The 26,651-nt window shown below is 42.5% G+C and overlaps 1 protein-coding gene across 5 annotated transcripts in view; it reads left to right on the top strand.

Moving 5' to 3' along the window:
* PLEKHM3 (pleckstrin homology domain containing M3) overlaps nucleotides 1-26,651 on the top strand; it is a 203,323-nt gene that overhangs the window by 124,585 nt on the left and 52,087 nt on the right. The window contains exon 7 of one of the 5 annotated variants that reach the window (XM_007966039.3): nucleotides 1,037-8,817. The exons of the other annotated variants lie outside the window; for them this stretch is intronic. Within the exon in view, the coding sequence (XP_007964230.1) occupies nucleotides 1,037-1,045 (9 nt within the window). The 3' untranslated portion in view covers nucleotides 1,046-8,817. Of the gene's footprint in view, nucleotides 1-1,036; nucleotides 8,818-26,651 lie in introns of those variants that run through there. 5 annotated transcript variants of the gene reach the window in all.

Raw genomic sequence — 26,651 nt, 5'->3', positions numbered from 1 at the left:
AATCTTATTGTCTCTGTCTGGTTTTATGTTTATAAGTAACAATCCCTAAAATTTTCACAGATTGACTCAATTCAACAATTTGGCTGAAGATTTCAAGCTGCGTTACCGCTGCTTTTGTTACATTCAAGACACTTTTCCCCCTTTTCGTGATTTGAATTACTGTCCTCTTTGCATGCATTTTCCTTTACTATTGTACATTTAGATGTGAGGAAAGAAATAGCAAGGATTGACAGTTGCTTTGCAAAGGAGATTCCCTCCAGTTGTTCAGGAAGGGCTGTCACCTGCTCACTGTTCACTGAGTACCAGTTATTGGCAAAATTAATGCTCAGACTGAGTCCCTAATTGTCTGTTTCACCAGTGATTGAATTGCTCACTGGTATGACTTGCACATCGAAAAAGTAGTAGTTGTATATAGTCATTATCTGACTACAGTCAGTTGGTAGCATTTAGCCATAACCTGTAAAATAGAGCCAGGTACACCTGGCCTAGTAGCAGGGCCAAGGAAGATGCGTAAGACAGGGGCAGAGGCTCTCCAAATCCTAGGAGCTCCAGGGAGCATGGCCTTCCTTTGCTTATTTCTTGCGTTTAGAATTCCAGGTGAATTTCTGTTCTGCGAACTCGATATTGTTAGAAAAACATACTCAAGGCCGGGCGCGGTGGCTCGAGTCTGTAATCCCAGCACTTTGGGAGGCCGAGACGGGCGGATCACGAGATCAGGAGATTGAGACCATCCTGGCTAACACGGTGAAACCCCGTCTCTACTAAAAAATACAAAAAATTAGCCGGGCAAGGTGGCAGGCGCCTGTAGTCCCAGATACTCGGGAGGCTGAGGCAGGAGAATGGCGTAAACCCGGGAGGCGGAGCTTGCAGTGAGCTGAGATCGGGCCACTGCACTCCAGCCCGGGTGACAGAGCGAGACTCCGTCTCAAAAAAAAAAAAAAGAAAAACATATTCAATTCCATACTCTTTGAATGTAACTCTGACAGAATGTACTGTTCATTTTTAAAAAAATAAAATCTTACAAATTTTCTTTCAGGAGGTATGAATGCATGGTGGTTTTTGAACTGACGAAGTGCTTCCTTGTAAAGGAGGTAGAAGGCAACAACTCAGCATATGTGAATGCACGGACTAGTATTGGTGCATGTTTTGAATGGGGAAACTGAGGCACTGCTTTTTAAGAGCTTTTCCTTGGTTAGTTACTTTGGGAAGAATAAATAGAATAGAATTTGTGTTTGGTTATTTTCAGTCTGTCCAGCATTATCACAAATCCATGAGAAGGCTTTAAGATAGGAATGCAATAAAAAGATATGCTCACCTGAGATGGAGAGAGTTGTACCGTAACTCTCAGTGCCTTAACTTTCGGCGTCAGCTATCTGCTTTCCCTGTTAAGTATGTGACAAACCATCTCCTTACTCACATCCCCTTGGCGCTTTTAACACTGATGAAAAGGTTCCAGATTTTACCAGTAGAATACATTAGTATATATAAATAAATGGTCAAGAGTTCTTAGTTGTTCTTAAGGAGCAAATCAGAAGTCTGGTGTAATATGTCATTCTTTGGACTGTGTAAATGATAGCAGGTTTATTCTAAAGTTCCTTCTACTTGCTGAAAGAAAAGGTCAGATTTGACTTCTAAATTTTGGCTACCTGTGCTCTTGTGACAAAACCTAAAATGTATATTAATGACTAACTCTTCTGGTATTACTCACCTTTGGGGGCATATGTAAGTTAAGCATTGAATGATTCTATTTGTGGCGATTCATGAGAAAGGATACTGGATGATCCCATGGGTGAGGTGGCTGGTTAGAGTAGGCCCTCCACCCTACTCCCTCCACTGCCCACCACCTCACCCCCGCACACACACACCCCTCTTACGAGACAACCTAAGGAGCTAATTTTCTCATTATTCGCCTTCCCTGGGCCCTACATTTCCAAATGAGACCCTATCTTTAGTTGAAGGCATTTAGACTGTAGTTAATAGGAAATATATTACCCAAGAAAAATAAATTATTATTTTGGCAGAAATTCATTTGAAAACATGGCATGGTATTGAGGGTGGGGAGACATTTCAACAGATAAGTTTTAATGAAAGAAAAAGGACAGGAAAGTCTGGAATTTGGAGTACTTACTAAAGAGTTGTGAAGTGGGAAGGATGCCAGGTGGGAGGACCCACAGCACTCAAGAGCTGTGAAAAGAGAGAGGAGTGACCAGATGTATACTACCTTTCTGGAATTGCCTAGCACTGCCTAAACTGTTTAATACTAAAGCAATAAACACTTACACTCAGCAACTGATGTAACTTATGCAACATAGAAATGTTCAGTGGATGGATGGATGGATGGATGGATGGGTGGGTGGGTGGATGGGTGACAAAGGTGTATATGTACATATGTTCATACATACGGTATCGTGAACTCACTGGTTCTCTCTCCCCTAAAAAGCAAAGCAAACTGGTTAATTTAACATCAGTCACTAAACAAAACAAAATTAGAAATGCTGACTATGAAATATAACAATGCACAGAATTCTAAAACAAAATAAAAATCTCTGCTTATGTCAGAATAATAGTGAGTTGTTTCGTGTTGCAAACTTTCTGAACACTCACTCCATATCCTGAACAGTTAACTCTTCGGTTAACGTTTTTGCTAGTCCAGCATACCCACAGAGCTTAGGAATTGTCATCCGTGTGACCTCAACATTTGTTAGAATTGGCCCCTGAAGAAATAAATCAAACGGTGCTCTTACCTCAACTGTTTTCTAGCTGGTAAGATCACAAAAAGGCAATGTTTAAGGCATTTCAAGGCCACTTTTAAACAACATACCTTACTGAATTCTTCAAGGAAGTGATGTGAGTTATTTTGCATGGCCCTGACCCACCAAGCAAACCCATAATCAGAGAACGTTTTTCTCTATGGACGCTCTTCACAGAGTCAGCAGACAAAGGCCACGCCTAAGTGGGCACCCAGCACAGCTGCCCTTTCACCAAAGAAGTAACAGGTGATGACCTTTATTCACACAGGGGTTGACATCTTTGAATCCACAGCCCACAGGAACACAGCGCCTCAGTACCCACAACCGATCACCAGTCCCAAGCCTCAGGAGCCCAAGGAACTTGTATTCATAGCTTCTCAGCAGCCCTGATCCCTACACCATTGTCCACCCAGGCATTAGCGGCCAGGATAACTAATTAGGAGCATTCGGATTTAACAAGCAGAAAAACAAAGCGTGACAGCTCGCCTGTGTTGTTCCATGGCGGGTGCCTGTGTCCGCTGCAGCCGGCACTGCCTTCAGAAGCCCCTGAACGTAATCTGGGGCGAGACGGGAGCGAGGCCTCCATTAAAACATCACTAAATCTCTGTTAGCTATTTTAGCCACAGCTCTCCCAACCAATTAATGAGCTAGGAAAGAGGACCGTAAGTTATTTGGGGAGCAAATTATGCCTTTTAAACAAGTGGGTTTTCAAAAAATGAATGCACAGGCTAAGATCTTGCTGGGGCGGAGGAAGGGATTGAGTGTTATTCTTTGAAGTTTTGATAGGCAGGCAGCGGAGCAAATGGAAAAGCCCTGTTCCTCAGGAGAGCAGGTGTATCTTGAGTGGGTGCCGAACAGTTCATGCCTCACACTCAGTCTCCCAGGGTGTTTCACGTCGTACAGGGAGGGGAAAGGGAAGAGTGACAACTGCTGCTAGGTGCCGGGACTGGAGCTGGGTCTTCTGACTCCTCACTTTCAGTCTTGACATCTTTACTACCTGCTGAGCATAACTACTAGTTTTCTGATGTTTTGATGATGGAACCAGTTAGCTGAGTGGGTTAAAGCAGGTGATTAGCAAGGTGCTGGTGCAGATGGTTCTCTATGCAAGCTGACTTTTCTGTTCTGCAGACCCAGGCGCTGCAGCCAAATTCCACAGATGATTGAAGGATCGGGGGAGCTCGGCATGGGCTGTGGCAGAAAATGTGCAGAGCTAAGGACAAAGTCACTACCTTTTGTGGAAGCCAGATCAGAAAGATGACTGTGCATTGTGAGTGGTGGATAGAGAGCCCTGTTGCCCAGGTGAGAAGGAGCTCAGTTGAGATAAGGATTCCAGGAGCCAACTCTAGCCCCTCAGGTAGAGACAACACAATACCGGTTGAGGCTGCAGCTGTGGAGTTGGATGGTGTTTAGTCAGTGCTGAAATCACTCTCCTGGGAGTCCTTTGGCATGCAGCCATCTGAGTGCTGTTGTTGTCGTTGGGTTTTTGTTGTTTCATATTTTAAAAGAGCAATCATAATACTGACGAAGTGAGGGCCTGTTTTCAAAGAACATTTACTTAAAGATACAGAGTAAGGTTAGCATCGGTCTTGCCAGTGGTAGAAACCTATGCCACCAACAGCCATTGTGAAAGGGACCCAGTAGTCTTTCTGGTTCTTCATTTCTATTCAGTTTGATTCAACAAGTGTGCATTGATTGAATGCTTTCTGTGTGCTAATCATTGAGCTAGCCACAGAGGAGGCAAAGGTGATTAAGCCACAGTCCCTTCCCTCACTGAGCTCACAGTCTGATGAGAGAGGCAGATAGGCATTAAGTCAGGGGAGTTGAACCTAGGGTACTTGGGGAATACATCTGACCAAGTGTGTGGCAGATTGTATTTTGCAAAGATAGCTGCAATAGTATCTTCCATCCCACATGTCTTTTTTACACTGTGACTCTGTTGCTCCTCCTATTCAGTGGTGGGATCTGTGTTCCTTCTCCCCAAATTTGGGCAGGCCTGTGACTATGGAAGTGATGCCATGTGATTTCCAAAGCCAAGTCATAAAAGGTAATATAGGTCCAACCTGGTGCTTTCTGGAGATGCTCACTCATGGCAACCCAGTGGCCATGTTGTAAGGAAGTCCAGATGAGCCCTCATAGAAGAACCACATGAGCAGGCCTCATGGTGGTGGTTCTAGCTGACAGCAATCATCAGCCACCAGAGAGATGAGTGGAGACAACCCCACATGATTCCAGCTGCTATAGCCTTCAAGTCTTCTCACCTGAGCCTATAGATGAGGCTGCAGATATCATGGAACAGAAACAAACCGTCTCCATGGTGTCCTTCCTGGAGTCCTGACCAACAAAATGTGTGAGCCCATAATAAATGATTGTTTTGCACCACTAGGTTTTTGTTGGTTGGTTTTTTCTCACCACTACGTTTTAGGGTAATTTGTTTTGCAGTAATAGTAACCAGAACACCCAGTAACTTGGCCATCAGGGAAGGCTTCTTAGAGGCTGTAAGTTAAAATTTTGGCCCATAATCATGAACCAGAGAGAGAGGACTAAGAGGAGAACTTTGAGGCCTTGGTAGCCTTAAACCATTCTAATGATCTGATCTACAGTGTTTCTTCCATGGGGTCAAGCTGAAGAAAATTTTTACTACCAACTGTGACTTTTTTTTTTTTTTTGAGATGGAATCTCGCTCTGTTGCCAGGCTGGAGCGCAGTGGCGTAATCCCGGCTCACTGCAACCTCTACCTTCCAGGTTCAAGCGATTCTCCTGCCTTGGCCTCCTGAATAGCTGAGATTACAGGCACGAGGCACCAAGCCCAGCTAATTTTTTTTGTATTTTTAGTAGATATAGGGTTTCACCATATTGGCCAGGATGGTCTTGATCTCTTGACCTTGTGATCCACCCACCTTGGCCTCCCAAAGTGCTGGGATTACAAGTGTGAGCCACCATGCCCGGCCAACTGTGACATTTCTTAACATTGTCCGCATGCTTCAGGATTATTCTGATAAATTGTCTCAACAAAACATTCATAGAATGAGTAAAACGGTATTGCTTCACTTCCCTCAGAAATGAAAGATTCCAGGATGTGCCTTGAGGTGCAAAGAACAAGGAACTGAGTTTTAAATCTTTCCATCCCACTTGTGCACCTGAAATATGAGCCCGACTCTGTCATCAAGCCCCTCCCTGGGTGTTTTTGCCCTATTCATTTATTCATTTAGCAAATATTTATTAGGCATGTACTATGTATCAGGAGCCATGTTTCCCCTGAAATTGAAAGGGCACATTTTCTCAGAAACGGACTGGTGATTCTTACCGATTATGGTCAAACTCCTGCACTCTGTCTGTGTGCCAGGAACTTGTAGTCAAAGCTGCTCATGATTCTATTCCACCTGGTAATGTCCAGTGGGATTTCATCCCTTGATGCCTTGGACTAGCCATCCCACCATACCCATAGTTGGTCTTCAAGAGACCAGAGGGATAACCAGAAGGCACTATCTATTCAGGTGTTTTAGGGCTGAGGAGGTTTCCAGCACTTCACCCAATTCAGAAATGTAACCAGGATGCATGGCAGCCTCAGAAGACAGCATTGCCACATGTGTCTTAGTGGACATCATTGTCTCCATGTGATAGTGGCCTGCAATTCCCTCCATATTTGGAACTTGCAGCTTTTCAACAACATTACACCCGTCCTTGTGAGGAAACAGAGAAGGCTGATGGGGGCAGCTTTTCATATTGTTGTTTGGCTTTTATTTGAACTTCTGGCTAAAGCCTAGTGGACCATCAACACATTTGCTCCTGGAATTTTATTTTATTTATTTTTTTGAGACAGGGTCTCACTCTGCTGCCCAGGCTGGAGTGCAGGGGCATGATCATGGCTGGCTCCAACTTTGACTTCCTGAGCCCGAGCAATCCTCCCATCTCAGCCTCTCAGGTAGCTGAAACCATAGGCATGCACCACCACGCCACGGCTGATTTTTTAAATGTTTTGTAGAGATGGGGGTCTCCCTATGTTGCCCAGGCTGGCCTTGAATTCCTGGACTCAAGCAATCCTCTCACCTCAGTCCCCTGAATAGCTGGGGCTACAGGCTTGCACCACCATGCCTGGCTAATTTTTGTGGGGTTTTTTGGTAGAGACAGGGTTTTGCCATGTTGCCCAGGCTGATCTCGAACTCCTGGGCAAGTGATTTGCCCGCCTCAAACTTCCCAAGTGCTGGGATTACAGGCGTGAGCCAGCACGCCTGGCCCATTTCACGTTTTAAAGGAGTGAATTCTGGCTCTAGAACAGAGCTATGTTGACTGGGATTCCTGCAGAGACCAGGCAAATGGCATCTGTGCCTGAAGCAGGCCCAAGGGGAGACTCAAGTTGGGCAGATGAACCAGAGAGAGCTTCCATATCTGAAGGCGGCAGCTGTTACTCAGTAGCCCCAGAGTTGTCTGCTCTTCCCGTTTTCCAAGAGAAGCCGGAAATCTGTATTTTTATGTGAAATTTCTCAATATTTAAACACTCTGCAGGCCAAACAAAACACAGCCACCAGTTTTGACCTCTGCTTTATAATAGAGAATGCCTGCTTTTGTTCCGTCAAACTGATGAATGCTCAATTACGAGAAGGAATTTGGAGGTTAGTGTTAGATTGTGCTCCTCAAAAGGCAGCAGACCCCATCCCAAACCCTTGAGATACTAATTGACAGACTTGCACAGGCTGACAGCTGGGCTCTGAAAGTGGACACACACAAGGAAACAGCCAAGCTATTCCAGGTCACTTTGCAAGGTCAGGGCAGCAATGCAAACATTAGGAAGGCCGAAGACAAAGGTCAGGTGGCGGCAAGGAAGCCCTGCGTTCCCTTAAGCTGTTGGTTGATAAATCATATTCTAAAGGTATCACCAGACTCCCTCTCCCTGGCATTGCTTTGTGAGGTGGAAAATTAAATAGAAATCAAAATTAAGATGGCTGTCAGGAGCTTTTAGGAGGCCAGCACGCCAGTGTGAGGTGAACATGGGATGGAGTTTCTGCCTGGAGCAAAGGTCTCCAAAGGGATGATGATATCCGACATTGGGCATTGCAGAGGTGCTGGCCATTGCAGCGGTCGCACACTGGAGCTTTGGAGGCCGCCTGCCCATGTTCAAATGCCAACTCACCCCAGACGCACTAGGTGACCTTGGGCAAGTCACTTCTCTTTGTGCCTTAAGCACTTCATCTCTGAAGTGAGGATAATAGTACCTGCCTTAAAGGTTGTTGTGAGGCCTTAGAGTTCGTATGCATAGAGCACTTAGAACTTTGCCTGACATTTAAGGGCTTAGGAGATAGGTGCTTTACCAGGGGTAGAGTATTGCTATTAGTGTTGTTGTGAGGTGTGGGCCTTGTATAAATGACTCCTGGGAGCTTTCTTCGGCGTCATCAAGACACTGCATCTGTGGACACCAGACGACAACCATCACCACAAAAGTCATGCTTGCTACATCCCAGTTTTGCCCCTCATGTTCTGTAGGGGATTCTAGGCCATAGACACCTGCTATAGCTGCAGCTATACAATCACCATATGGAGCATTACCTTGGTAGGGGACGCAGAAAAGCCTCATTTCCTCTTGCCTCCAGGATGGTCCTAGACCAGACCTCCCCAGTGGCTCCACAGGGGAATTGCACCTGGACAGCCCCTACCCTCTTGAGCCAGGGTATTGTCCCTAGTCCTGCACTTAAGTGAGTGGTACTACCTACCCTCTGAATCTTGCCACCTGTCTTTGCTCTTGCTGAGAGAGGTCTTCAGAGCTTGCACCCGAAGGTGGGTTTTGGCTTGCTGAAAAAGGGAAGCACCTTCAGCACTTGTTTCTTGGAAGAATGCATGACCTTTTGGTGGGCTATGCACAGACATCTTTTCAATTTTAACAAAAAGCAGTCTTTCTGTAAATTTTGTAGAATCCTGGAGTACACATTTTTGTGCTTAAAGAAAACCATGGAGTCCACACTCTTTCTGCAGCTGCAGAGAGAGCTCACCAGACTGAAATGTTGGCAGAAACAAAGAGACGCCATGTTCCTTCCCACCTGCAATTATAGTTTTACTAGCTTGTAAAGCACACATAGAATTTGCAGTACATTCTTCCCTTGCAGTAGGGGAGAGGCCCTGCTGTGAATGTAATTGGCTTTCTAGCTTCCTTTAACATTGAGGTGGAAGGGAGCTGGACTGAAGGGCCTTTACTCTTAGAATTAACTGATGTTGAATTGTGTTTAAATTCCATGCATCTCCCTGAATGCATTTGTTCCATTAAGTCTTAGTCAGAAGTGGAGGCACAGCTTACCTCTGAAAATATCCCAATCCCTATCATTTCTCATCACTTTGTAAAAGCTGAGTTTCTTTCTTTTTAAAAAATGAATTTTTAACTTAACCCTGGTAGGGATTATTTTCCATCCTGTTAACCTCTGTTAAAGATGTATGGCATCTGTAAATGACAATTTCATACAGTACAGCCCATTTGGGTCACTTTTTATTCTGACTTTGGCCTTGCAACTATATCATTTCCCAGGAAGAGGACCACAGGCATGTATTTGGATGGAAACTGTATTACTTTACTTCTCAAGTCTTCAGTTTCTTCGTTCATGAAGTAAGAGGATTGGATTAAACAATCTTTACAGCCCCTTCCAGCTCTAGGGCCCTTGTTCTGTGCTTTCATAGACCTCAAGAAGTGATGAAATTGTGGAAGTCTATCTGCATGTATCTGCTTTCTGGGGCCTCCCAGCCAGTTTGCACAAAGTATCCAGGCTTCTGGGTGCAGCAAGGAACCTAGAATGCGAGCCAGGTCGCTGAGTGTCAGCTCAGCACCTTCAGTTCTAACTGACAAATGGCTGGAGGTCAACTATTTCAACTTTTTGTCAGGAAATAGCAGCTTTAAGCATTTTGACAAATATGATCTGAAGGACAGCTTATTAAAACAAGTTAAATATATTGATTTTATATTTTCCTTAAAGACAAATTATCATCTTAATACCTTACAATTCAGTGGCCGTTAAAATAATGCCCAGTAAACAAAAGTTGGCCAGTAAAAATGTGCAGAAGATAATATGCCACCTAGTGGGTTTCCTCCTAAGACGAGCAGCACCAATCAGGTTATCTGGTGAACTGTGAGTTGGCATTTGTGTTTGGGCTAACAGCAGAGAGCCCATTGCAGCTGAGGTTCGCAAGAGGTGGAACTATTTAAGAACTTGGGCTATAAGGGACATTAAGGGAATGGGGCACCATAAGGGAAGCTTTAGAGCTGAACAACAAAGGAAATCAGGGGAAAGAGACTGTGAAAGGATTCTTGGTTAGAGCAGAGGTCAAGGGCACAGAGAGAAAGTAGGCTAGGCAATCACGGGTAATAAAAACTACTGATTTGAGTTTCACCTTTTTCTCTTTTCTCTGCCTACTGCCTGCTGGGGACAGGGACTGATCATCTGGCAGACAGGCAGATATGCTGAAAGGGGCAGGATCCTCGGCCTGTGTGCTCCACCCCTGGCTTGGTATAGTGCAGTCTCAGGGAAGGCAAGGGGCCTGCCTGCTTCACTCTCATTTTGTAGCACTTAGCCAAGAGGAGAGAGGGAGAGGTCAGAAAACCCACGACCCAGGATGACAGCAACAGTTTATCCTTTAGCAAGTCACAAAATACCTCTGCTGCTTAAAGTCTTTCTTTGTAAAATGAGAAGGTTGTACTAAATAATTAGATTAATAATAGCTCCCTTTTATTATATGCTCAAAAAATGTTACTCACTTTTATTATTGAGTGCTTACTTTAGGCCAGACCCTGTCCTAAATCTACATGGATTATCTCATTTAATCCACACAATAGCCCTATATAATATACCTATATTAACAGGTACTATTTTTATCCACATTTCACCAATGAGATTTACTTGCACAAAGTCCCCCAGCTAAAGTGGAGGAGCTGGGATTCAAACCCATCCTGTTCTAGCACAAGTCCTGTTTTGTTATTTTTGTTCAATTTTGTGTGAAATGTTTCAAACTTATTAAAAGAAAGAAGAATGAATACTTCCAGCTGCACAGTTGCTCCTGCAGTGGAAGGACTCCCTTCGTTAGAGAAATAGGCACACACTCTGAACCACTAAATTGGACTGTTTTCTCCCAGCATGCACATTCTCTATTTCTGGAGGTAAACTGCTATCAAATCTACCTGGCAGCAAAGCAAACCCCTCACCCCAACCACCACCATTTCTGAAACTACCATGTCTTTCCACTGGGTGGAAGGCAGGAATAATAGGGCAAAGCGGGGGAAAGGAAAGGGCAAATGCACCCATCATTAGCCCTGGAGTGCCAGCACCATGCATAGCAAAAAACCCAGTGCTCGAAGAGACTCTGTAGATATTGGGATTATATCGGTCAGGCCCAACTTCCTGCCCAGTTTCCCCCAAATAGACTGTAACCCCTAAAATTATTTACAGGTCAGTTTTAACTGGTGCCATGGTGGTCAAAATATTTCATTCTGTCTACACCAATGACCTGTAGTCATCAAAAACAGCAAGATGCTAGAACAAAGGAACTGGATAACCCACAGAATATATTGCAGTCCACAAGGGAATGCAGCCTAATTAGATATGGATTTATGATGCTGCAAATTTGCTTTTTGCTTTTTTGTTTGTTTATTTTTAAGACCAGGACTCTTTCTGTCACCCAGGCTGGAATGCAGTACATGATCCCAGCTCACTGCAGCCTCGACTTCCCAGGCTCAAGCAATCCTCCCACCTCAGTCTCTCATGTAGCTGAAACTACAGGTGTGCGCCACGACACCCAGCTAAATTTTTTTATTTTTAGTAGAGACAAGGTCTTGCTATTTTTCCCAGGCTGGTCTCGAACTCCTGAGCTCAAGTGATCCTCCCACCTCGGCCTCCCAAAGTACTGGAATTACAGATATGAGCCACTGCACCTGGCCTTGCTTTTTGTTTTTGTTTTGTTTTGCTTTTCAAAATTTTCAGGTTAGCACATTCTGTATCTGTAGCTTTGACTGACCCGTGTCAGTGTGTGGTTTTGTATTTAGAGCTGGCATGATTCCAAAAAGGACTTTTGAGGTAGAGCTTCTCTCTCTGTCTCTCTCTCATGCATGTGTATGTGTACGTATTTATAACTGTGACTAATTTTAATTCCTATCCCCTTCCATTGGTTTGAATTATTGACATATACACTTATCAAAGATGAGTCTTTGCTACCCAGGATCCCACGTGTCTGGAGTTCTGCTAGCATCCATCCCCCAGTTTATGGTTAAAAAACCCAACTTCTAAAATTGCCATCAGCCTGAAGGTTCTCTTCAGCCACGCGAAAGATAGCAAAAATCTCTGATGCAGCTGACATTTTAGGTGTGTGTATAATTTAACAAATTGTTGACCACTCAGCTTTTAGTCAGTGGTCACAAAAGGAATTAGCAGCCCTCCCCTGCTCCCCCAAAACCCAAAGAAGGAAGGGTGTTCCTTGGCTTTGACCCAGAGGCCTGCTGGCACGCAGTGTCAAACAGCAGCACAATGGTACATTTTGGCCACAAAAGGCTTTGGGGTGGCAGAAAGGGCCAAAATAGTTGTGGCATAAGTTGGCTGGGATATTAAGTAAATCTGAGTTTAATTTAACATAGAGATAACAACCCTTTTTTTGTTTTCCAACTGGCTGCTGCTTTCTCTGTCTCCATGAGACCAAAGATTGGAGCCAGGAGTTAGTTCATGAGGGTATTCAGGCCCTTTCAAAGTGAGACATGCAGTGGTCTTTACACAGGCTTTCACGTTTGTCTGGGCAAGATGGAGTAAGGATAAAAAGGCACATGGATAGCTGGGGGAGGCTGAAAATGGATCTTGAGGCTTGAATTCCTTCTATGAGTTTGCTTAAGCCACATTGCCTGAGCTTAGAATAGCGAGGCAGGCAGTCTGTCTCCTTGGGATAAGGAAGGATTTGGAACTCGGCGACTGTGAGGTCTTGGCCCCTACTGTGTTTTCTGGTTTGTTTTGTTAACAGGAGCAAGTTATTCTAGTTTCTTGCTTCTGGGTTTTTCTTCAGCACACTTTAAGCAGTGAGTCTCCACCCCACCGATGGCAGTGGGGTGGATGGAATGGGATAATGAAAGGGGTGGCGAGAGAAGTTGATTCAGCTGCCTCGGATGAGGGAGGCAAACTTCAGACCTTGGAGTTAGCTTCTGAATCTGTCAAGGGTGGAGAGGGAAGCGGTCCACAGGATTGAAATCACCTCAACGTAGGAGAGAAGTTGAAGTCTTTCTGAGAAACTGATATGGCCAGCCGTGCTAGTTAGGAAAACCAGCTTATTGTCTCAACTGCAATTTTATTACCCATGAAATGGTTAACAGTGGAGGAGAAGCTATAGTATTTTAAAATGCAATCTGTGAAATGTAACCAATCAAAAATGATTATGATGCACCTAAAATGGTATGCTGTGTACATTTACCACAATAAGAAAAAGAATATCATCCCCTTTACAGAAATGATTATGAGCACCGCAGGAAAGTACTGGCACTGCATGACTTATGGAGTCTATTTCACAGCCTTTTCCGTATCTGTTAAGTGCTAGGTACAATGTACTGTGAGGCAGTGAATTTGAAAAGAAAGTAGAAGAGAAGACACACATTCTAGGTGGGAGTGTGCTGAGAGTCCTCTGAACTGAGAGGAGAGGAATACAGTTAGGAGAAAATCACCAGCCCCTCATACCCAGGCTCTGGAGGAGCTCACCTTGAAGAGTGTCCTCAGTTTCAAGGCCAGAGAGTCTAAGAGGGTACAGTTTTATGTTTCTTGCCAGGACTGTGTTATGCCTTCCCCAAATAAAATGTCACCTGAGTTACTTCGTTCTCAGGCGTGCTTGCAAGAGCCTTTAAAAATAATCCATAAGTGAAAGATTCAGCCTTGGAAGCAAGTCTTGATCTTATCCATCCTGGACCCCAATCCCAGGAGCAGTGCCTGGGCAAGAAAAAGTGCCTCATAAATATGGGGTGAATGAATGAATCAGTTATAGGAAGAGGTGGTGAGGGTAAGAATGAGCTCAAAGGGGGCTGTCTGTTCATTCAAACTGTGTTATTGCGTAAGTGAGCATTTGCGAACTGAAAACCTCTTTGGTTTTTTTCTTTAGGACTGCTTGGTCCCGAGTTCAAGTAAACAATTGACTTTCAAGTAAATCTTTAAATAACCCTGGTCTATTGGTTAACTTCAGCATGGCCTCTGAAAAGCAGTTTAGCGTAATAGTTGTGGGCAGAGAGTCTGGAGCCAGACAGCTTGAGTTTGTATCTTGCCAGCACCCCTTACCTGCTGTGTGACCTTGAGAAATTTATTTAAACTTATCATGCCTCAGTTTCCTTTTCCGCAAAATGAGGATAATTAAACTACCTACCTCCCAAGGTTGTGAGGTTAAGTGAGTTACAAATATGTACAATGCTTAGAAGAGTGTTTGGCATATAGTGAATGCCCTATGAGGGCTGCAATTCAAAGTCCCTTAACAAGAGTCACTTGATTTACAGCTGTACTGAGGCTTTGTCACACCCCCATGATGACAGATTCTTTCTCTCCGTTTTTCATTCTGACCAGCAGTTAAAACTATCCCTGGATAGCAAGAACACCTTGAGTGATGTTAGAAACTATCTCAAATGTTACAAAGGGTATTTCTTACATGAGCAATGTGACATTTATTTTATAACCACCACTACTAATCTTTTTTAGTTTCGGTGGCCTCAATTTTTCCATCTCTGACATGGATAATAATTTATTTCACATTACCGATAGGAAAACTAATAAAATATGTATTAAAATTTTATTAAAGTTTATTAGCCAATAATAAAGTGTAATAAAAATGCTTTTTCAAATGGCCCAGCAAAAATTACTTATGCTGGCATTTTTTTAAAAATACAATGAAAATAGTAGTTGATTTGCTTTGGTGATCATATCCTCCAAAAGCAACACTATAAAGCTAAGTGACAATGACCCAATAGAAGAAGCAAAAATAACAATATGTAGCCATCATGATATAGACTGAAACTCAATATCAGAGATGATATTGCTAGCAACTGAGCCCTTAAATGATGACCTTTTCTATTGTCAGGTCTTATAGTATATTCTTGCTTTTTCATTTTTTTATTTTTTGAGACCAGGTCTCATTCTGTCACCCAGGCTGGAGGGCAGTGGTGCCATCTTGGCTCACTGCAACCTCTACCATCCAGGTTCAAACAATTCTCATGCCTCAGCCTCCCAAGTAGCTAACCCTACAAGTGCACGCCACCACATCCAGCTAATTTTTGTATTTTTAGTAGAGATGGGGCCATGTTGGCCAGGTTGGTCTCCAACTCCTGACCTCAAGTAATCCACCCACCTCGGCCTCCCAAAGTGGTGGGATTATAGGCGTGAGCCACTGCGCCCAGCTCTATTCTTTAGTATTAAGTTACTAATATATATTATTCACAGTCATGTATTTAAGGAAACCTTTCCATAATTTGAAAATTTCTGGTAACTCCGTTTTGTTTTATTAACACACATTCTCATTTGATGTTAACTACCTGTTTTCTAGGATGCCCTATAATTTATTCTTCTGACATCACCTCATGACAGGAATTATGAGCACTAAAGCCAATTTGCAATTCTTAAAAAATGAATGAATAGGCAGGGCGCGGTGGCTCACACCTGTAATCTCAGCACTTTGGGAGGCCAAGACGGGCAGATTGTCTGAGCTTGGAAGTTCTAAACCAGCCTGGGCAACATGGCGAAACCCTATCTCTACTAAAAATACAAAAAATTAGCCAGGTGTGGTGGTGGGCGCCTGTAGTCCCAGCTACTCGAGAGGCTGAGACAGGAGAATCGCTTGGACCCGGGAGACGGAGGTTGCAGTGATCTGAGATCGTGCCACTGCATTCCAGCCTGGGCGACAGAGCAAGATTCTGTCTCAAAAAAAAAAAAAAAAGAATGAATAATAAGAGGGAAAATGTGTGAATGTAGAAGGGCTGGGGGTGGCAGGAAGAAGGGAGGAAAGCAACTTGGCCCAGGAATGGCATTGGAAATGGGGAGAAAGGAGAGAGCTGACTGCCCCCAAGACATGTTATTTTTACTGTGGCTTCTTACTCCTTTCCACCCCCACCTCTTCCAGTCTGAGCTTTGAGCTTTGAGTACACTTGAATTTTCACCACAGAACTTGGCTAGGCCTCCTAAGGGACTTTCTCTTTCCCATCTTTCCATAAATTATAGGTTTGCACATGAGAGCAGAACACATGATTCCCATTATCTTTTGGGTTTGGTTAGGGGTGTGTGTGTGTGTGTGTGTGTATGTGTGTGTTGAAAAAAACCTTCTGCCTGCTCTTAAATGTGTATCCTAGTTGAGGGAGGTGGAGCTTTGTTAACATAGTAGCCTATCTGCCAAAGAAATGGTCCTCTCCTCCTCTCTAAGGTGGTTTTAACCTGATTTCCTTGACCGGGGTTGACTGCAATCATTTTCCTTGGCCTTTCAATAGGAAGTCATGGCCCCACCATAGCAAGGCCTTGTCTGGCTTGTTCACCCACATCCCCAGCATGTGCAACAGTGCCAAGCATACTGCAAGCTCCTCCTGAATGTATGGGGAGATTTTTCTCCCTATTTTGGTGACAAAGTGACATTTCTAGGACACTTCTTACTTTCATAAATTACCCATTCAGATCACCATAAAGTAATTGGACAGATCCAAAAAAGTTGATTTACCCCAGAACATAGAGGCCATTTATAGGTAGAGTGTGGAACTCACTAAAAGCTGGAGCCACTGCTAATACTAGTTAAGTTTAGGGAGCTCCACTCCTGGGTACTCATTTTGATTTGGTACCCAGACCAGTGCAAACACAGTAACAGACAGGGAAAAGAGTTTATTGCATTGCCTCTGAGTTTATTCTGCACTTTTTGGTATCCTCAAGTACCGAAGCCTCTAAGAGAAATAGGTCCTAGGGAACAGGTACAATGTGGCCTACCAAGTAAGGGGAGTAGACTGTAATTCATGTCAGAGTCTGGAATATTTTATTGCTTATATACTTAATAGAAGTAGAGTGAAGGCACTGGCGCGGTGGCTCATGCCTGTAATCCCAGCATTTTGGGAGGCCGAGGCAGGCAGATCACGAGGTCAGGAGTTCGAGACCAACCTGACCAACATGGTGAAACCCTGTCTCCACTAAAAATACAAAAATTACCTGGGTTTGGTGGCGGGCGCTTATAATCCCAGTTACTCAGGAGTCTGAGGTGGGAGAATCACTTGAACCCAGGAGGCGGAGGTTGCAGTGAGCCGAGATCACGCCACTGCACTCCAGCCTGGGCGAGAGAGCGAGATTCTGTCTCAAAGAGAAAAGAGAAAAAGAACTAGAGTGAAGGAATTATCCGAGTGTGTTTGTGTGTCTGTCTGTGTGTATGTGTGTGTGTGTGTGTGTGTGTGTGTGTAGAAAAGCAGGAAAAGGCAGACAACATTCATCAAGAAAGAATAGTGTGTGATGCACAATTCAATAGAAAAGCTGAGGGTCCTGCCTGAAAAAACAGAGCAAGCAAGGATAGTAACTTCACCCACTCAGAGAAGCAGCCTCACAATGAAGAGGTCTGGAGAAAAATGAAGGATCATGACATCAAAAAGGAACAGCAGAAAAAGGAACACCTTGAGATGCTGGAGGAAGGAAGAGCCAGAACTGAGTGGAGAGGAAAGGTAAGTAGTAAAGATGTTACCAAGAAGCCTGTCGCAGAGATGGAAGAAACCGTCCTACAATGAATGGACAGGAACTAAGACAGACAGATATTTTTATAATCCAGATCTTTCTGAATGAGACCACCATCAACATAGGCCCAATATAGGGTCTAGAGATTGCCATAAATTTCCAATATAACCTTATCTTGTAGTTCAATAAGCCAAATATTTACTTGTCCACTATCTCCTGCCCTAACCTTGACCAGCGTCTACTAAATTAATGCCCTCTCTTTCTACTTGATTGCCCTGGCAGTGCTGTTGTTCTCTGTGTACTAAATATAGTTCCAGGGACAAAAGGGATGAGACACATGAAAGGCAACAGCTTAGATATGTTAGTATATGTCTTTCTTGTTCAGGACTAACTAAGCCATCTTTGGAGCCCTCTAGAACTACTGCTTTTTGATGTTAGCATATTTATTTGGTTGTTTACTGATGAGTAAGTCCTCCCTTACTGTATTTCATAACATGAATTAAATTACAACATGTGTAGCCACTCTGACAATTAAATCCTATGTTAATTCTATTGTTTACTCCAAATAGATGAGACATTGATTTCATAATTTAACAGCTAATATATTTGGGCAGCCTTGTTTACCTAAATAGTGACTTACAGTTAAGATCCTAAAATCCTTTCTCTGTGGTGTGACATTTTTGTGTCAAATGCATTGCGTACTATGCCCTAAAGGCAATAATATATCATTCAGACTTGCTGTTGGTCAAGTAAATGAGGCATGGAAGGAAACATGAGCAAAATGAACAGTAAATTGCCTTAGATGCATTTGTTGTAAGTTATTCATTTAAATTTACATCAGCAAAAGAATTGTCGTTCTTATTCCCTAGCCATATGTTCTTTCCAGAAATGTGTTGCTATATTACTATATGCCTGATACAGTCTAACATAGGCCTAGACAAGTATCCTAATTTGGTGTTTCCCAAAGTGTGGGATAGTAAGAATAATAACTAACATTTTTCAGCTCTTAATATGTGCTATTTACTGTTCTAAGGGTTTTACTATATATACTGTACTCATTTGATCTTCACAATGAACCTATGAAGTGGGTATTATTTTCCCCACTTGGTAGATGAAAACCTTAGGCACAGAAAATTATCCCCTTCAATTGTCTTTCTGCCCTTCAGGTTAAATCAAACAAAGTTTCATTCTGGTGCTGGTGTGACTGGAACCCCTAACACCTGCTGATCTCCCTTTTCAACAGAGAGTTGGCTGCAGGCTCAGGGCCTTCCAGCATCTGTGTTAGCTTCATTTTATGGCAAGGGATACTGGCTTCCCATTTATGGTATTTCTATAAGGCTTTCATTTTAAATAAACTTTTAAAATGACTCAATTTAAATAAAGCATTAAATAAATAACACAGGTGGAATGCAGCTGTGACAATACCTGTAAAGGTGTTTTCACCTTGACAGTGTTGTAAGCACTGTCCTGATTCTTCTGTTTTGAAATTCACTTCTATGCAATGACTTTTTCTTTCAGTTACTTTTAATGGCTTTTAATCTATAGGTTATTTCTTTGTCCTTCTTGTTTTGATCCCCTGGGCTCTTATTACAAAGATTCTCCATTTCCCTCTGTGGGCTTGGGGCTCATCTGGGATGGAGTTTTCACCAAATTTTAATAATATCACATATATTTAGTTTAAAATATTCCTGTTTTTAAAAATTATACTGTTCCCACTTTTTTTGGTGTTAAAATCCCCTTTTTTGTGAAATAATGGTGAAAATAGATGGTAGCTTTTGTTTTGTTTTTAGCATCTTTACTTGGCCAATTTAAAATTGGAAACTTAAAAAAAATTATGCTGCTCTAGAAGACAAAAAATTGGGGTGCCACTGTTCAGTCGCTCTCTGCTCAGATATGATTCCTCCCAGTTGCCTAAGCATTCTTGAATATTTCAGGAAGGGTGATATGGACTCACGCTAATCTTTCTTTCTAAAGTATACTCAGGTATTTTCTTTAGGGAAATTGTTAAAGAGTTCCTGCTTATGAAACTCGCTTATGTCTACTACCCTAGGTTTATCATTTTCCCATCAGAACTGCAATCCTAATTATTAATAAAATCATTTTTAAGTATCTGAGATAACTAATTATTGTGAGCAATCAATCCACTGGAATACTTACACAGTACTTACTAAGATGTGTCTATTTCGTACACCCTTCCAAAATGGAAAGTTCGTAGCACAGTTGAGAAAAACCTAAACAGTCATTGGTTTTTGTTTTTATTTTTCTTTAATGTTACTGGGATTCAGGAGAATAGAGAAGCTGCAAAATCTTGCACATATTTAAGAAAATTTTAAAAAACCATCTTTTCTCCATCCACTTCTTTCTTTCCTGCGTTGATGAACACATTATTTTACATGAGATTTCAGAATTGGTCTAGAAAGACATCATTTGGAAGTGCTGATAGATTTGCAAAAGGCCCAAAACGCCCCATGTCAAGCAAGCTAGAGTTAGAAGAGCAGGGCTGAAACACAAACAAGAAGCAAAGTTCAAGAACTCCAGGAAGCTTTAAGGCAGTTTGTCAGGATATGTAATTGTCTGAGTTAGTCAGGGAAGATCTGTCAAAGCCAAGGCCAACATACGCCAGTAAACCCAGAGCAACAGGATCACTGCCGTAGTCACTGCTCTAAGGAAGAGAGTAGAAACTAGTCAGAGCTTTCAAACCAAAGCATTCCCACACCACCAGATCGCTCCGTAGATTCAGTGGATATGACTAGCTGGTGTGCAGCTTTTATTTTACTAACTCTGTGGTGTCTGAATGGCCCTATCCCTTACATGACTTTCCTTGTGCCTCAAAGGATCTTCATAGAGAGACAGGCAGGTTCTCAGCTTCATCTACCCAAGGAACCCAGTTTCAGCAGCACATGATGATGGCTTGTTTCTGATCTTACTCTAGGCCCCGTGTTCATATGGAGCCTTTCATGGACCACTCCAAAGGGACCTGGAGCAGGCCTATCAGACTAATATCGTCTGTTCCCTTGGGAGTAGGCAGGGCCAGACTGAACTATGTGGGCACCCAGGAAGGCTGGTCATTTGACATCCTGCACTTTGACACTCTTTAAACATATTTTCAATACATATTTAAATAGTATTCAATATATTTAGTAGATAGGGGAAGAGAAACTGATTTTCTATTAATAAAATATATATACATCATCTTTATGTTGAAAATGAAGAATGTATTACATGCTCTGACAGTAACACTAACTTTTTGACTTATTTGGAATGAGATTCCTTAATAAGCTTTTCCATAACTCTGAGCTGGACAGGGTTAGCCATTTAGTCTCTTCAAGAGTAGAAGCAATATACATGGATATAGTTACAAAATCTTGTTCAAAATATATTTAAAAGTTATTTTTTTTCCTAACTTTTGTATCATCAAAATGTTTCCCACTTTCCTGTATACCAGAGCTTGTCATCTGAGACTAGAGATAGTTTTACTTCTTCCTTACCATTCTGGAGTTTTTTTTGTTTCTGTTTCTTGCATGATCGCCCTGGCTAGAACTTCCAGTAAAATATTGAATAGATGTGGTGAGAGCAGACGTCGTATCTAGTTCCTGATCTTCCTAGGAAAAAAATTGAGTCTTTCACCATTAAGTGGGATGTTAACTGTGAGTTTTTCAGATATCCTGTATCAGATAAGGAAGTTCATTTCTATTCCTAGTTTGTTGAGTGTTTTTTTTTTTGAGGGGGGTGGGGACAGGGTCTCGCTGTGTTGCCCAGGGTGGTCTCGAACTCCTGAGCTCAAGCAATCCTCCCACCTCGACCTCCCAAAGTGCTGGGATTACAGGCGTAAGCCATCACGCCTGGCCTGTTGAGTGTTTTTATCAAAGAAGGATATTAGATTTTGTCAAATGCTTTTTCTGTGTCTATTGAGATGATCTTTATTAATATGGTCTGTTACATTGTTTGATTTTCAGATGCTAAACTAACCTTGCTTTACCAGGACAAATCCCAGTTGGTCATACTGTATAATTCTTTTTATATGTGGATGCATTTAGTTTGATAGTATTTTGTTGAGGATATTTATATCTTTTTCCATCTTTTATGTAGTTATTTTCTCTAGTTTTTTCTTCACAATTTTTACTGGATCAGTCCATTTTAACATGTATGTAATAAAACCAGTCACCCGGACCCATGTTAGTTGACTGCTGACTCAGATGACGGCCAGCTGCCTCACTCCAGGGCTGCTTCTCTGGTTTATATTTGCACTCTGCACCTTACACATGCTCACCACCAAAACGCTGAATGCTCACTACATAAAGAAATGTTTAAACACTTTCACTGCTATCTCCTTATTCTCAGGTGAGACTAGTTCTCTTTTGCCAGTAATTTAAGAAACATATGTGAAAACCTGAGCTCACTAGCACCTTATTTCCAATTATTTGGTGGTGATTTAATGCAGTTTACCAGTTTGTGTGCTGGGGCCGCCTGGGCTATACCTTAGTCTAACTGTAATGGCAGGGGCTTGAGAAGAAGAACCTCACCTTTGGACTCTGATGTTTTGATGCCTAGTCTCTGGTAGTCAGAACAAATCTAAGGCCACAGAAAAGAGCTATCTGAAATTCTTTCAGTTTTGTATTGCACCAGCCATGGTTTTGGAAAGTATAGTCACAAAACAATATTCTCATTTCATCTTCCCCTTTCAGCCACTTCCTTTAGGGGGAAGGAGACAGAACACTCGGCTGAGCACATGGTACCAAAGTGTTGCCAAGCAATGGTAACGTCACAGGTGTGGAGCCTCCTAAGTTGAGAATGTGTAGTTCAGCCAGGCACAGTAGCTCATGCCTGTAATCTCAACACTTTGGGAGGCCAAGGTGGGTGGATCACTTCAGGTCAGGAGTTCAAAACCAGCCTGGGCAACGTGGTGAAACCCTGTCTCTACTAAAGTATAAAAATTAGCTGGGCATGGTGGCAGGCACCTGTAATCCCAACTACTCAGGAGGCTGAGGCACGAGAATATTGGGAAAAAAGAAAAAATAATAAATAAAAACTATAATTACTGGCTGAGAATGTGTAGTTCAGTATGACCGAGCTTATCTAGCTTGTATAACAGGTACTTAGACATAGACATAGTCTGCCTTTTAGTCTGAATAAACAACATCATCAGTAGACAATGACTTTTATTATTTGATTACACTGTAGGATTAACCAACTCCCATTGTGATAACCCAGGCCTTTTTTTTTTTCTTTTCTTTGAGATGGAGTTTAGCTCTTGTTGCCCAGGCTGGAGTGCAGTGACGCGATCTGAGCTCACTGCAACCTCTGCCCCCCAGGTTCAAGAGATTCTCCTGTCTCAGCCTCCTGGGTAACTGCGATTACAGGCACCCATGACCATGCCCAGCTAATTTTTGTATTTTTAGTAGAGACAAGGGTTTCACCATGTTGGTGAGGCTGGTCTCGAACTCCTGACCTCAGGTGATCCACCTGCCTCGGCCTCCCAAAATGCTGTGATTACAGGTGTGAGCCACTGCATCCGGCCAACCCAGGCCTTTTATAACTGTTTTCAGAGAGAGAGAGAAGAGAAAACAAGAGAGAGCAACTCTGACCATGGTCTAAGAGCCAGGTTTCTGTCACTAAGCAATAAAGAAAAAAAGCTCAAGTAGCCCTTGCATAAGTGGGAATTTGTGGTTTCTAAAGCTGCCCATTCCCCAAACGACTAAAATATGTTACTGGCATTTGGCACTGTTTCCTATGTTTTGCTCTCCTTAAATTTCTCTTTAAAGGGGTTTGAGTTTAAAGGCAGAACCACTGAAAAATGCAATTTAATCATAGAACTGTGAAAGGCCAAGCCCAGAGTTAACCCCAGGATGCCCTGTGTTGTTTTGTTAAACCAGGACCTTGAACCAGGCTTATTCCCAAGAGGTGGTGGAAAGCCTAAGGGCAGGCAGGAGGGAGAAAACCAGCAGGCCAGACTGACCCCAGGATGGTGCCTCCAAGCAGCAAGGGCTTCCCTCCCTCACTAGGCCCAGTAGCTCCATGATTTTCACTGGAAAGAGTAGGAGAAAGGGAAGGGAAATTAAAGGAAGGGAGCCCACAGCCAAGGATAAGAGTAAGAAGACTCAGTGGTGGCCTATCCACCATACCGCAGGCTGTCACGGGACAGAACACAGAACTTCAAAGGGCCTTCTTGACACTAATTCCCATTTTTAAAGTTATTTTTTCTTGATTATAAAAGTACGCTGATTACAGAGAATTTGGGAAGCACACATCGTTACTGAATAGAAAATAACCCTCCAGGCAGCACGGCAGAGATTCAGACCTTACTTAGCCTTTGGTAGACCTGAGTTTGAGTCCCACCTCCTCTGATCAGCATCCTCATCTATAAAACAGGAGTAGTAAGACCGCCGTAATGATGATTCAATGGGATCAATACCTGGCAGAGGCTAGCTGCCAGTGTTATAATCATTATGATGGCACCAAGGTTAATATTATCTAATGTTACACATCCCGCTTATTCTTTTCTGTGAATGTGTAGGTTTAAAGTATGGCTCATTCTTTATAGTACATCAGTTTTTATCCTGCCTTTTTAAAAACTTACTAAATATCTTACTAAATATCTTACTTTAAAAACTTACTAAATATCTTACTAAATAATCTTCAGAAGAATTATTTACTAAATAATCTTACTAAGAAGAACTAGCTAGTTTGAATGCGTGTATAAGATTCCATTGCCATAATTAGTTTAACCTTCTCGTTTGTATTGGGTATTTAGGTTTCCAATTCTGTATTATTATAAATAATACTATTATATATATATATCTGTGTAAAACCATTTACCTTCTGACTAAGATAAATTCGGAAGAGGATCTACTATATTTAGAGTGTTTCTATATTCAGAACTACTATCTTCTGAACCTTTTCAAAGCTCTGGAACAATTGTCTGTACCCATCAACAGTGTAAGCAAGTTCTCCATATCACTAGAGCATAACCATTGTCATTAAAAAACACAAATCTTTGGTCATTTTGGAGGTTAAAAAAAAAATTTCTTATGATTGTTTGACTTTGCGTATCTTTTTTATTTGTGAAGCTAAACTTTTTATATGTTTATTACTACATCAATTTTGGGTTTTGTTTTGTTGTGTTGTGTTTTGTTTTGAGACAGAGTCTCACTCTGTTGCCCAGGTTAGAGTGCGGTGGCATGATCTCACCTCACTGCAACCTTCGCCTCCTGGGTGCAAGTGATTCTTGTGCCTCAGCCTCCCCAGTAACTGGGATTATAGGCACACGCCACCACACCCAGCTAATTTTTGTGTTTTTAGTAGAGACGGGGTTTTGCCATGTTGGCCAGGCTGGTCTCGAACTCCTGGCCTCAAGTGATCCTCCCATCTCGGCCTCCCTAAGTGTTGAGTTTGCAGGCGTGAGCTACCATGCCCGACCCGAATTGTTTGATTATATCTTTTGTCCATTTGGGAGCAGGCTAATTTTTTAGTTAAACAATTAACTTATTTTATAATCTTAAATACAAGTAAGATTGAGTGATGACAACCAAATGCTGCCAGAACTTGTCAGGAAGCAGTTACAGAACCACTTCCTGACAAGTCGAGAGACTTGTATAGATTGTACGTTAATATTCACTTTTGATGTACAGAAGGAGCTGAACATGTACCCAATGTTCAAATGTTAGGGTATTTTTCTTTTACCCTGCATAATCAACAAGAATGTTAGCTATTCCAATAATAAAATGCTTTTCACGATCAATTTAAAAATTGCCCATTATGGCCTTTCTGGCAGCCCACAGAATCCACCCTCTGTTGTCCTCTTGTTTAGAGAGCTGGCTAGCTCATTCCTCAGGAATGAGCCATGTCCCAGGAGCTTGGGAATCATACATCCCCCAGAGGTTCCTCTGAAGCCCATGTGGTGCTCGAGTGGCAGCAACTTCTCCATTTGCCCTCTGTGTTCGTGCCATTAGGCCATAACCCTGTCTGGTCAAAGACTTGCCATTTTGTTTGGACAAAGTTGCAATTTAAATGTTTGGATCCAGGGCTTGCAGTAGGAATGTTCCAGAAATACTTAGTTTAGCTTTTTGAATGCAAAGGTTGAATGCACTTGGAAAGGCCTAGAATAGATATTAGGCAAGAGCACTTCTTTCTTTTTTTTTTTTTTTTTTTTTTTTGAGACGGAGTCTCGCTGTGTCACCCAGGCTGGAGTGCAGTGGCCCGATCTCGGCTCACTGTAAGCTCCGCCTCCCGGGTTTACGCCATTCTCCTGCCTCAGCCTCTGAGTAGCTGGGACTACAGGCGCCCACCACCACGCCCGGCTAGTTTTTTGTATTTTTTAGTAGAGACGGGGTTTCACCATGTTAGCCAGGATGGTCTCGATCTCCTGACCTCGTGATCCACCCGCTTCGGCCTCCCAAAGTGCTGGGATTACAGGCTTGAGCCACCGCGCCCGGCCAAGAGCACTTATTTCTTAACAAGTGATCTGTTCATAACTATGGATAGCAGTGGAGCAAGAGGAGGCAAACGGGTGACCAAAGTCACAAATGCCTTAGGAACTAGGTGACATTTGAGCTAGATGTGAAAGAGTGTGACTTGAGAGGAATTTGCATAAAGGAGAAAGGAGAAAGAACCGAGCATTAAAATCAGACAGGTCTGAGGTCAAACTCCAGTTTTGATGCATATTAGCTCTCTGACCATAAACAAGTTCTTTAATCTTTCTATGTCTCAGTTTACTTATCTGCAGGATGAGTATAATACTCATTTGGGGAAGTTACAGAGAGAATTGGAATGAAATACAGGAAGCACCCAGAACTCACACATGGTAATAGCAATAAGTGATACTTACTATCATAATAGATTTTTCAGGGAATAGGCAGGCAATACAAATGCAGAATATGAATACATGGTAGATAAAGACTAGAAGCAAATGAGGAAAAAGAGGCTGTCCTTAGCTTGGGGAAGACTTTACAGGGCATGCTGAGGAGTTAAACCTCATCCTCCAGGAGCAGAAGAGGCTTCAGGGACTTTTCATTTAAAAAAAAAAAAAAAAAACAGCTCTAGCAAGACACTAAAGCTTAGCGCTTAGGGCTTAAGCTCTGGGAGTCCAGCTCCCTACTCTATACTTCCAAGCTGGGCAACCCTGGGCACATGACTTAAGCCTTCTAACCCTCAGTTTTATCTCCTATAAATTGGTAATGACAAAAATATTGACCTCTTGGAACTATTGTGAATAATAGAAACAATAGTTTTGTTTGTTTTTGAGACA

Source organism: Chlorocebus sabaeus, chromosome 10, assembly GCF_047675955.1.
Source record: "Chlorocebus sabaeus isolate Y175 chromosome 10, mChlSab1.0.hap1, whole genome shotgun sequence".
Classification (NCBI taxonomy): Eukaryota; Metazoa; Chordata; class Mammalia; order Primates; family Cercopithecidae; genus Chlorocebus; species Chlorocebus sabaeus.
The sequence above is the reverse complement of the archived record's forward strand: the minus strand, read 5'-3'. Positions and strand labels throughout refer to the sequence as shown.